The 13,766-nt window shown below is 37.4% G+C and overlaps 1 protein-coding gene across 2 annotated transcripts in view; it reads right to left on the bottom strand.

Moving 5' to 3' along the window:
• Nucleotides 1–13,766, bottom strand: part of RLF (RLF zinc finger) — a 54,967-nt gene that overhangs the window by 11,160 nt on the left and 30,041 nt on the right. The window contains exons 5-6 of one of the 2 annotated variants that reach the window (XM_085302994.1): nt 11,529–11,731; nt 4,258–4,394 (exon numbers count right to left, since the gene is read on the bottom strand). In XM_085302994.1, the coding sequence (XP_085159120.1) occupies nt 4,258–4,394; nt 11,529–11,731 (340 nt within the window). The remainder of the gene's footprint in view (nt 1–4,257; nt 4,395–11,528; nt 11,732–13,766) is intronic. The other variant, XM_085302996.1, reaches the window with a different exon arrangement.

The following is a 13,766-nucleotide window of genomic DNA, read 5'->3' on the forward strand; positions in this document are numbered from 1 at the left end:
TAGATGAACCACTCCAAATATATGAGAATAACAGATTTAGGCCACAGTGGACAATTAGCACTGTGCCATCGGGCAGATGCTACAGTAGTGAAGAGGGGAGGGAGGGAGGAAGAGAAGGAAAATTTGCCCTTTTCTAGAGTAAGAGAGTGATGTTACAGTTGAAAAGATTAACAGTTCATCACTTGGAGAAGCATCAGCTTTGCATTGCTCTGGTACTTGTCTGACCAGCTGGTAAACCAGTCAAGCATTAGTCTGTAGAAAGCTATAAACAGGTTTTAGCTGGGTTAATTCAATGTACTCATTACAGGTCAGATAGACTTGTGCAGCCAACATTGCAGGAGAGGAAGAATTTTTTTCCCCCGTCCCTTTTGGGCAGCAACAAGTTGTTAGAACTGGCCCTACTGCACCAGAGCTCCATCCTCATTCACAGTAACAGTCTCAAAAGCAGTCTTTTTTCCCCCTGCTTTTCATAGGTCTTTCCCTTTTTGTTTAAACCGGAATACTTATATCTTAAGTAGGCAAGCTAGTTCTCTTCGAAGCGGCACAAGCCAAGATCTGGAGATGGACAACAGGAATGGGTGGCTAGCAGTGAGCAGGACTGCAGCATTCAACAATTTGCTTCCTCACAGCGCCTGTGAAGGCTTAGCCATGGGCTAGCTTATCAGAAAATTTCATCAATTTATTTTGCCCTTTGTCAGGTTAAGGAGATGGAAACATTCCAAGTAATTCTGCAGGAAACAATTTTATTTCAGGATCCTACACATGGAATATTTCCAAGTACGTAGGTTATGGCTCATTTGTTGAACTGAATCCGTAGCAACATGTGTTACTATGCAAAGGGAAGTTGACCTTCATGCCCTTTGTGCCAAAGGGTCTCTGCTTTTCTCATTCCCTGCTCTCCTCCTTTACTAAATGTTTGAGTCACCAGCATTCAGTTCTGGCCTGTCAAATTACATAATGCACCAGAAGTACACCACAAGAACCGATTAAAACTTTAATCATTTATTGAACTGAAACACCATCATGCAGAGTTACGATTGAATATACACAAGCTATATTTTATTGTTATGAAAAACAAAACCGAAATGATGTTAATGACATTATTTTTTTCTAGCAAAGTAGTCCAAATTCAGTAGATGAAACAGTGCTTCAAGTTAAATAAGATTTCAACAGCTGCTCCTGTTTCTCTAAACTAGACAGGACCTTCTTTGAAGTGAATTACCTGAAACACTGCTGTCCCTTAAAAATTGCAGTTGGTCACAGAACGGAGATTCCTCAGCTTATGTATTCAATTTAACCAAGTATTTCAGTACAACTTTAATGTTATATCTAAGCTTATTTTATGGCTGGCAAGCTACCTCTAACAAGTGATCCTCCTACGTTAGATTCAGCTATAGAGTAAAGCTAAATATGCATATTACAGTGGGTCCAACTAACACTTGCTGTCCTCCACACTGTCTCCTCTCAGCCAGCTCTGACATTTATTACATTTGTATCTGAGTTTATCGAAGTTACTGATGCAGAGAAAGCAACACTGCCCTAATTTTATTTCAAGTCTGCAATGATTCCAGTGAGCAGCATCTTTACAGGACTGGAGCCTCATTTTTGCAGAGATGACTATTTGTAGCACGTAGCCTCACCTCTAATCAGTTCAGCTGGCTAATCTGACAGAAAATTAATTTTCCAAATTAAGTTTTCTACTATATCAACCAGCTGAATTCATCCATCTTGTGCCTAAATCACTAGATCTGCATCTGCCATAAGGAAAGGTGGTGAGGATCGATGCAATAAGGCCAACATATACAACAGAATTTCACCATTAGATCAGCACAACTTCCTTATTTTCAAACAACAGTACTTTTAAAGGTTAGAGGTACAGCCTAAAAGTGAGGAAGTAGTCAGTTGAAGGGTTCTAGATGATCAAGAAGCATTACGGCAGTTTCAGAAGAGTTCATCAGAAGATTAACTTCATTATGCGTTCCAACATCCCGGATGGAGGCTTTGCTTTTAAGTGGATCAGGCCACATACTGTAGTAAACATACAATACTATTGTACATAGAGTGCTACGTACATTCCTAGATTTTGAATTTACATCCCTACACAATTTCAGTGTTACACAGAAGAGTTCATTCTCCTTTCTGACTCCTGGTGGAAAAGAGATGGAACTGGAACCTTCTGGTGTATGTCCACACAACAGCAGAGGCTGCAACTGTGGCATGGCTGGACATACTAGCACTTTAGTTTGAACCAGAACACCTTAGCCTGAACAACCACAAACAGTAGAAGACAATGATATGGCTTCAGTGAGAGTGGCACAAGCCTGCTAACTTAAGTAGGAACCTACTTTTGTCACTAGACTACGCTAATGTTTGCACCTTTATGCCTTCACTACTTGTCACTTATGTGAATCAATTTTATGAGTAGGTATCTCCAACTGTATTACAGTCAGTGTCCTGTGTAGACATCCTTTGTCAGGCATATCATGGACCAAACTGGCACGGAAATAAGAAACTGTCATCTCTCACTGATCTCTCCTGACTCATGACTCAGAAGAAACTGCAAGTTATGCTGAATTACGGGACATGAAAGTTTCAATAAAGTTCTAACTAGTTTCAGCTCAGAGTTTGTACTGCAAACCAAGAATATACTCTATGATTGTTGTCACACAGAAAAAAAAAGTTATTTAACTCTAAAATGCTATGTCACTGAAGTATTTTTCCCTCTCATCAGTTTTAAAAGTCTCAGCTGCACCTGAACCCTGATTCTCTTCACCCGCACCCTAGGGATACAGCTCTTAAATAGAACTCCTTAACAAGTCTCCTTGGACAACAGCAGATCTTTTAGTTCACCCTTAAGGAATGTTAGGTTTGTTTTTTTAAAAAAGAGAATGTGATACAGATTTTAGCTTTGTATTTGTGTTGGCTAAATGAGAATCACTGCTATAGGCTTTGGGCATGGCTCCATTCCCTACTCTAGCCATCTCTGAAAACATATTTCAGAGGCAAAGAGCAGTCAGCCTCTAAAGCTTGTGTGTCTGGTGGACTCTCCACTGCCTGGACTCTAAGGGCTCATTTCTCTCTACAAGGCATGTTTCTGCTTAAACAAGCATCCTTGGCCTGATGCAGTTTTTGTGCAAATGACTGTATGAGGCTAAACTATCAATCATTCCTGCTGACATTTAAGTGCTATGAAAACTTTCCTTCACAGCTTTAAAATGTAAAGTGAGTGAATGAACTATGCCATGGCTGACAATGCAGATTTCCAAGATATATTTGAGATGTCTGACAAAATTAAAGCTTTGCCCAGACCACAGTTTAAGCAGGAGGAAACTTCACATTAGCCGTGTTTCCAACACCACAATTACAAATCTGCTCTATAAGGGTCAGAAAACAGATTCCCTGATTTAACTCTACCAGTTTGCCACTGCTGAAATAGTTATACAAAAAAATTACCTATTTCCAACTAGTTAAGAGGCTGGAGAAGTTTTATAGCCACAGTTTGGTAATATATTGGGGGCAGGTTTAGCTCAGAGTGTGGTGCTGCTAACGCAAAGATCACGAGTTCAATCCCCATATGGGCTATGCTGAGGGCTGGACTAGATGATCTCCAGAGGTCCCTTCCAACCTTACCATTCTACGATATAACACAAGCATTCTTAGGATTACAGAATTTTCCACATTCCAATCAACTTATAAAAAAAGGCTCTCTGAAGGACAAAAGATTGTTATGGTAAAGAGTTTAAGGGTGCTGCCTCTGTACCTTCCTACTACTTCTCTGCTAAAGAATTGAGAAAAAAAGTGATCAAACTCTTATGGGTCTAAGTCTTCAAGAGGGAAAAACCTGAATTAAATTACAATAAACTCTGTAGATTCACAAAGCTAAAGTGTTTAGTATCAAGATCAGGAACCCAGACAGCACTTACCCAGCAATGCTGACCTATAGAACTACTATATTATTGAAGTGTTCTCATTAATGCCATTCATATGAGTGCAGTTTGATTTTTAACAAATTGGACAAGTATGTCTGACATTCATTTGTTGACACTAACTGCTGTATTAATGCAGCTATAATGTAAGATACAAACGAGTCCTTATTTATTTCCTCATAAGTTATTTTCCTAGAAGTACTAAGCTGAAGTACATCAGGCTGAAAAGACGATATATCCACCATACAATTGAGCTATTCTATTTTATTGCATAAAAGCCAGTAGGCAGTGAAGAGGACAGTTAAAAGCAGTGGTGATGCTTACTACTTACCAAGAGCAATACACATTTGCTGTTTGAAGTTGATGAGTAAGRTATGTTGTACAAAGAATAAACGCAGTGTTTTCTTGTCCTTCAGATTCCAGATTACATATGATGTCTAGTACTTCCTTGCAATCCACCTTTGCAATCTAAAATAAAAAGGAAGAAAAGAAAAAAGCACTTTCTTCTGAACATTTTTATAAAAATGCATTTACTCTATCAAAGGATATAGTGTCAAAAACAAATTATCAAAATACTCCTTTTAATACCCAGAGTTCCTATTACAGCTTTTGGCTACAGAAGGCACTAAAACTTCACGTCAGTTAGTTCTGCTACTTCTGAACATTATTCTTCTTTTGGATCACCTTCCATTTTAGACAGTTCAGTGAAATACATAATGACAACACTCCAACTGAAACTCCCCATTCTCCCTCTGTGATTGTAGGTATTCCTGATTTCTTGTTGACAATTAAAACCTAAGTCTAAAAAACAGGAGATCTCCCGAAAGCACTGATCTCTTCATCTCTTTGACCATAAGGGTTAATTTTCAATCACACTCCAAGGCATGAAATTAAAAATGGAAATATTTAGAATATACATAAAAGCCTATGGAAGTTGTAAAAAGTCTACCTAAAGGTAAGACTACATTTAACCTAAAAATTAAGACTTTGGAGTTGCACCTGTTTGCATACCAGAAGAAAGTAGTAACTTGCTTATAAGTCAAATATTCTAGACCACAAGCAATAATTATGAAGTGCTTTTATTATCAAGATCACAGTATTTCATGTATTTTTTATAGGATCTATTCTACTTTACAAAATAGACTGCACTCAAGGAATGTTTGCTCTAATCAGTTATTATTACTATGAACAATTCAAACTTCTTATTAACCATGAGAAGTGATACACGAAGGATTAGGGGAAGTTTAAAATATAGCAAATTAAATTAAACAAAAGTCTAATTAAACAGGGAAATCCAGAAGCAGATATATTTTCCATACCTGTTTCTTACAGATTTGACATTGGATTTTACTGCACAAAGTCAATATTTTCAAGGGTCTACAGACTCTTGATGTTCAACTTGAGGCCTATGATGACCTCTTGCAGCAGATATTTTTTAGAGCACTTCACAAGCCACAACTGCTACAGATATGAAAGCCAGTCAGTTTTGGTTTAGATGATTTTCGTCAGGGTTTTGTCACTGAGTCACCTCTAGCAAGAGAGAAACTTCAAGCTCCAAGCTAAAGTGACAGCACTTTGCTAACTAAGGGAACAGATGTCATCACTCTTACGCATGTTAGAAGCACTAAGCACTTAGAGTATCTGCAAATCAAGTGTCACCTCTGTGAGGCTAGGCAAGATGAAAAATAAGCATATACCAGTGGCTACATGAAAAAAAAAAAGTATGTGTTCACCATCACACACAGAAGAGTGGAACAGGCTGTTCTACCTTGCAGATTAAAACAATAAGTGATATTGTTGCATACCATCTCGTTCCAAAATCATTTGCATCTTTTAACTTCTAGAGATTCAGCAAGAGCAGATACAGACACACTCATTACACTACCCAGATTTCTCCCTGGAAGAGAATTCATTTCACATATTGACTAAGATGTTCCCATTTCCTTGAATCAGGCTGAAAAATAAACCATAGGATGCATTTTCCAAAGCCTGTACTCTGCCACTTCAGATGTACCAACTCTTCCTCTACCCAAAATCTCAAAGCCTATCAACTCCAGAGTTATCAGTCTCCGCAGTTCTTAAAACTTCATTCTCTCCCTGCCTCTACTTCCCAATCTTCTCCTACACGAACTGTTTCCTTCTCTACCAAGGTCCTTTCCACTTCCTCTCCTACTGACAATCCTGCTCCCAGCTGAAGTCCCTCTTTAATCAAGCCTCAGTCCTAAAGTTACCTTGTATTTTCTACCCTATCTCCAAACTTGGAGCACTCCAGGAACCTGCTCCTCACCTCAGCTCTCACTGCTTGGTTCAAATACAGATCTGAACTGAAGGGGAAGGAACAGTATCTCTCAGACTGCTAAAAATGCAGTCACAGAGCAAATGGGTGAACCCCACCACCACCACCCTAGTGCAAAATGCACTTTATGCTACAGCTATACTGGGTGCCACTGTCAAACACACACTTGCCCTGTACTAACACCATCCCTCACTCTTCCTTCCAGTAAGAATTTTAAGAACAGGTTGCATTTAAAACTGTGGGTAGTACTGTAGGAACAAAAAAAGGACTTTCATAAAAATCACAGCTCTCAGCTGTCAAATTTGTTTTAGGGTACTGGAATGTACTGTGCATCTTGAAACACAGGAGATGATAGTTAATTAAGAAACTACATTCATGCAAGCTCTTCAAGTTGCAGGCAGTATCTTTTTCCTTATAATCTGACCTACATCAGGTCCGTACAGACACACATTCTTTCAATTTGTGTGGGAAATTGTGAAAAGACTTCAGTTATGTATTTGAGTGTATCTTAACCACTGTGCTTTACTATTTCTCTTCATTCAATTATTCCTGTTATATACAAACTACAAGCTGCACCAGTGCATCTCACAATACAAGTTAGGAAAACAAAGTTTTTTCTTTAATATTTTCCACAATTATGCCCTGCTATCTCCTCAAATACTGCAGCAAACATTCTGAAATAACTCAAGAGGCTGCAGTGGTCTGATGCAAGCCTATTCTTCCAAGTCTAACACAACCTTTGTTTTTAGAAAAAAAGGTTATCAGTGCACGCAAATATGGGATACATTTCCTTCACAGATCTCAACAAGACTTCATATTACCTCCCTTGTCATCTGCTTGGCCAGGTATACTATTTGACATAGGTCTGCCTGCCTTAGAGGGTATGCTCGGTTTCTATAAAGTCATTAAAGAAATAGTCACATAACTTAGGCAGTACAAACAGGAGACTTCCACCATCTTAAAACTACAAGCTTAAAAACCTACTAACCAGGGTTTAATCAGGCTACAGAATGATACAGATCTTTTTAACAGCCAGTCCCCTCCTGGCTTACACTTGCACTGTAACACCACCTGTGACACCTGCTATTTTGCCAGTCCTTTGGCAGGAGGACTGGACCAGCAAGTACCACAGTTAAGAACAACTCCAGTAATCACCACAGATGGAGCTTTTGCAGTCACAGCAAGTTTGGTTCTCTCTGTCTCACTGAAGAATTGGATTTTTTTGGCCCAACTCAGTCATGTTCAGGATGGTAATTTCAAGTAAGTATCTAGGCAATCTATTCTTCTGCATTTCAAATTTGGTCTATGATCCAGCTATTTCCAGAATGTTTTTTTTTTTAAATAAACCTAAAAAGACAAGAAATTCTAAACACACACAGCCCCAAAGCAAATCAACAGTATCCACAGTCAAGTGACAAATCAGAAACTAAATCACAATGTATTAACTAAATCTGGAATTCTGTTTGGCTAGGTTCTATCAGAAACCTAACTAGTCTGACATCTGAATAGAAGTTCAGACACAACAGAATAAGCACTACTAAGATATTTTAAATTAGAATTGCTGAAAAAATGCTGTCATCCCTCCCTATATTCTAGTGTCAAAAAGGATGACTGTTTACTCTTCAAAAATTACTGTTTGGAACATATGACCCTAAGATTGAACTTGGTTTTGTCTTTCCAGTCATTTTAATTTAATATAAAATAAAAAAATAATTAAAACATTAAATAAGAACAAGATTTTTGGACCGTATGAATACTTCATAAGGACAATTCTCCTATCACTAACCTGAGCCTACTAGCAATTTTTATTAGGACATAATGTTAGTACGCCTTAAAAAGGAGATATCAAACCCTGCTTACCTAGGGAGACTCCTTCCTTTCTGGAGCTAAAAATACACCAGCATCAAGTGACAAAAAGAGATTTAGTTTCAGCTCAGACTAAGTTTCCTCCAGATGAGTTGGGACAATATGCCCTTCGGTCAGTTTGAGGTTATCAGGAAATAAATGGCCCCCCAATAGTATAGTTACAGTTCAATGTCTTAACTCACCAGGCCATTTATGTCCGTTTCAACCATTTGCTTCATTACCTCATTTAGGGTAAATAATGTCGCTATACCTGCAAAGATTTGAGAGATGCTGCCTAGCTAAAAATTCATTTAATTTTTTTATACCAAAAAATATTTCATTAAGAATAAAGAGCTTGCAGGACAAGGAATATACACACTAAGTTCTTGTCATCTTCCAGTCAAATTGGAGGTTATGAAGGGAAGGGAGCACTTGGTTTAACGTGACCATAGAAACTCAACACAAAAATCTAGGAAGACTTTTGCAAATGAACTCAGTAGAAGCACCTATCCCTCCTCAGTGTTTTAACAAGCTTCACTGCCATTCCTCTTTCACTTTTCTCAGTCATATGACTCCAGAACATTTCCTTATTCCTCTCCTGACGCTTCTATAGCGTTTAAGAGATGACCGTTTTATAATTTCCCAGGCATACTTGTGTGGGTGGGATAATGAGCATTAGCCTAAGCCCAAGACTTGCTCAAGATGTTTACTCACAGGTTTTCAAATGGTCTTTCCCCAAGAAAGCACAGAACAGCTAATCACCTTGATATTCTAGAGGTGACCAGTTATGTTTAAAATAYTCTATTTTTCAATTCATTGCTTTACTTTTAACTGAATTTTTCATTTGAAAATACTTTTTATTGCTACCTTTGGCCAGCATTTGCCTTGCAGAGAAAGTCATTTGAGATTCTGGAATATCTTGGACTTCATGCTTTTTGCAATAGTAAAGAATGCTAATAACTACTTGTTAACTATCATGAAGGAGAACTTCTTTAAGAAGCATTCTAATTGGCTCCACAARATCGTCAGATTCAAGCCAAGGTTTGTAAGTAGTAAGCCAGAGAGTACTTCTCAGCTTTGTGACCGTTTCTTACAGAGGAACAGGAGATTCTTGTAAACATAGATCTTTAATTACATAGTCACATTATTATACATGTGCACTAAGATCAAATCAAGGTATGAGAAGGTACTAGAAAGTCCAAGAAATAACTTTCCAATATATTTAACAGAAGTAGTTCACCAGCCTAACTTTTAGGAGAACATAAATCTGACTCCCAACTCTAACCTAGTCTTTGTAAGCTCCTTCTACAGCAGGCACTTTTTGAAGAGTTAGACAGTTGCCATCCTGGATGCCTGCTTACGATGTGATGAATTGCATATTCTCCTTACTCATAAAGGCCCTCTGATATCCAGTTTAGGTAAGTGTCCTACAGAGATCTGAAGTTAATTGGAATACATCTGCCTCCTATATATGAAAAATATTTAAAAGCAATTGAGAGGCCATCTACTTTTTTTTATTATTATTTTTTATAACAGAGAGAGAGAGAAGCAAGCAAGAGAGAAGCAAGCAACAGAGGCTACTTGCTAACAGTCAGGGCTGGACTAGATGATTTCCAGAGGTTTCTTCCAACCTCAACCATTCTGTGATTCTGTGAGCATCGGAAAGGTTACAGCACCCTCTACATAGACCTTAGATTAATATGTAATTGCCAGTAGTAATGTAACTTCACTTCCCATGAGCCAGGTCTGGAAGGTGACACATTGTCTATTCTTTAACAGATTATTTCTCTTCGATCTTCTCCAAGCTATCGTCATTCATATTCATCCTTTTTGTAGTATTTAGTTTCTTTGCTAAGCCCTCTGACACCACCTACACCATTCTACCCTGAACTTAAGATTTCACTCAACTTTGTTTCCTTTATTACTGTTAATTTCTTCTTCCCCACATTTTCAGTCATTTCCACCTCCCATTCTCTACCGTTGCCATTCTTTGAGCTCTTCATCTTTCATCTTTCTCCAATTTCTCTTCCCCACTCCTTTTTTGTTAGGCCTGACGACTCTTTGCAGGAGGAAGGTGACAAGCACCATAAAAATATTACACAATTCCCCCCTTCAAAACACTGGTGTTTTGTGAGTTTGTTTTCAATAATTCTGTAAAGAGTACAAATGATGCAATACCTCTGTTCAAGCAAGTAAAGAAACCTTAAAACACTAATCTTCCTATTGCTGATTTTTCACACCAGCTTTCTGGCACTAACACCACTGAGCTCATGCTTTCACCAGTTCTGGTTACAGGTGGAGCTAACTCAGTAAGCCATATCCCTAAGATGCTGCTTTGATACTCAGTGCCTTAGTTTTCCCATAAATAGTACAATTAAAYGATCATCACAATTTGATTCAATTTATCAATCTTCATTCTAGCCTTTAGGCTTGAGAAGACTAAAGTGTCTTCTATGTATCTAGATAGAAGTGATAATTACACCTTACAATCATTAAATGAAACTAAAAAACTGAAGAGGTTATAACTTTGATTTCTAAGCAATTGATCATTAGTACCCAATGCAATCACAGAACATACTGCAAGTTAACCATATATCCCTCCAGTATAACACAGATTAACTGCTCATTGCAGACTCAAATACATTCATTGATCCTTCTGTACAGCAAACTGATCGGAATCCAGCTCAAAGCGAAGAGCATATCTGATAGTGACAGATAAAAATATTTCTTTTGAAAAATAAGTAAAGAGAATACTTTTTATGCAGTTCACATGCAAAAGAAAACACTGTAAACCAGTCTTCCAGTAACTTACTGGGAAGCATAGACATCAGAGTTCCTTTTTTGATATAGGTTATCTTCCCACAGTTTCACCAAGGCTTACTCAAGATGTTCAAGTCTAACATTTAAAAGGCCAAACATTTAACTCTAACCTTGAGGTTAATAAAGTAACAGCTGTGAGAGATCACGAGGCAGAGGCAAGAGTTCTATGACCCCTGCTACGACAGAAATGTGTTAATACAACTCATTACTATGCAACAGAGCAAGAACGATTTTTTCAGACTGCTAAGAATGAATTTAGGGTTCCACAGCAACTGCTTCCAAAGGCTTTTAGCTTTTCTTTCTCAAGTCAGAGAGACCTGATCACTTGAAGTACTAGTATTTGACTCAGAAAGGACAGCTCTCCATTTATACTTCGCTTACTAGGGGAATTTAGGTCAGAAGTCTTATTTTATGTTTTCAGGCACATCTAAACTTGGATGCAAGCAATGTAATACATACTTATCTACAACAGCAGTTAATACAAAATGTTCTTTTCTACTGTAGACTGCAGATATGACACTTTCTCTTTTGGAACTCTGCTGCAACAGTTCTGCTTTTCAGAATCAGTTCTTAGTACTGCAGAAATAAATTCCAAAAATGCTTGATAAACACACATTAAAAAGGGACTATGGATTACTAACCTCCTTAATGGAGTCTTCATTAGGCAGCATAGAACACACACATGTGATGTAGGCTTGGCGAAAGGATGAAACATTTGCAATTTCTGAAGAATCTGCACACAATTTTGACAAGAAAGTAGCTTGTGGGATGCAGTTTGACTTCATCAAATGTTTTATTCGCATCTGCAGAAAGGAAGGCCCTTCTCGTGTAATCAATTTATTAGCTAGGAAAAGAAAACAGCCTTTGAGAATACACCCATTTACAGCTGACACTTAACTAAAATTGTCTCACTGCATTCACACTTTATTTTATAATAAACTCATTTAAATATGGTCAGCTTTCTTATGAAACTCTAGGTGTGACAGAAAGTGACAGCAATAATTAGAGAATTTTCTCCCATACAAATTCAGTATAACTGAGTAGGGAGAGAGTGCTAGGCGATAGAAACAGTCACATAAAAAAAAAAATAGCATCCATTAAGGCAATTGGGAATTATGCCACAGCAGTGGCTAATGGACAATGCTTACACCACAGTGTTTTGAATAGGATACAAGTAGTTGAGCTGAACTGTACCCAAGGTTCAGTATCTTCATTTGTAATTATAGCTTCCTATTCCAAAGAACCAAAATATATTTGAAAGAAAGCATTACGTACTAATTTCAAAGATTTTTCACCCACACTACTACTAAAAAACAAAAAACAACAACAAAAAAAAAAAAACACACACCCACCAAGTAACACCAAAATATGCAAAATGAAGTTTAGAGTGAAAAATGTTCCTTTTGCAGTACTTTGAAGGAATGGTGTATGAGACATACTAGGCTTAGACCAACCAAATACAACTAATCATTACAAGAGATGATCAGCTAATTGAATATTACCAATATAACTTCAGAGTATTTTTTTTTATTATTATTAGCAGTGGCAAAATTTACTTAAATTCACAAACACCTGGGAGTTCCTTGAGTTAAGAAACTGGAGCTATCTTTATTTTAATTCAAAAGCCAACCAAGTGAAAACCACACAGATTTAATTTCTCTTCCTAGGTACTCAGTATGTACTTTGTCTTAGCTGAAGAAATAGCATGCTTTAAAAAAAAAAAAAAAAAAAAGCTATAGTGCTGTGACATCTACAAAAAGGCAGCTTGATATTAGTCTCCAGATTTGTATGCATTTCAAAAAGACAAAAAATTAAGGGGAAAGACAGCCAATACATTCTTACTTATACTGCATGTAATACATATCAACCAAGGAATAAACTCTGCCTGAAATCTGTATTAAAGAATTACAAAAATTCCTGAGACATTCTGACAGAACACACATTAGAACCACTGTGCTGCAGCAGCCCTAAAGCCTGTAAGAATCTGTGCGTTAGTCAAAAAAAAAAAAAAAAAAAAGAAAAAAAAAAGTCAGTCTACTTTGGAATGACAGTTTACTGAAAGAGCTATTGCAGAAAAAAAGATTTTCAATGTTACAGTATCTTGCTCTTGGATGTGAGGTGAGTAGCATAGAAACCAGTAGCATACAAACTTTCGGAAGAGAAGACTGCATACAACACAAAATGAGAAAATTCTCATGCTTTCTGCACTTGAGTTTTTCTCTGAAGTCAAGAAAGCATGATCAGAAGTACACTACACTAGTTGGCAAAAGGCTTACAACACATCCCTATGCAGAAAACATATTTTGGGGCCAAGGACATACTATGTAACTTGTGAAATTCTGCATAATTTTAGTGGTCCATTAAAAGTCCTTTTAAGATTCAAATCTGTGGTACTGGTCCACACTCTTCACAGGAAAACCACAGAGCAGTAAACTCTATACATACATGACACAACTTCATGTTAAAGCAACTTCAGAGAAAGTTAAAAAAAGCTGTCTGACCAAGAGATAATCTGCAACAAGATCTCCAGTTGCTAGGAAACAAGCATTCTCTCTTCCGTTAAAGTTATACCCATACATTGCATTGTGCTTGAAATTTTAGCAAGGAAAACTAACAACGCTTAGCTATATATTCTACTTGATGCAAGAGACTACTATCAGAACAAGTTGGCCAAGAGATTATTCTCAAGAAATACAGAAAAGTCTTGCCTTCTCAAAACTGAAAGCAATCTATTCAGGTAAAGTATATTATTTAAGAGCATGTCAGCCACAGTTTTTAGTGGCCACAGGTGCTCAAAGCAGTTCTGCAATCCCAGTTTTTATAGCCCCTGGCTCACAAAAGAATTGAAAAAATTTCTGGGGAAAAAAAATAATCACAAG

Source organism: Rhea americana, unplaced genomic scaffold (genome assembly GCF_003343005.1).
Source record: "Rhea americana isolate MKP2758 unplaced genomic scaffold, rheAme1 scaffold_195, whole genome shotgun sequence".
Lineage (NCBI taxonomy): Eukaryota > Metazoa > Chordata > Aves > Rheiformes > Rheidae > Rhea > Rhea americana.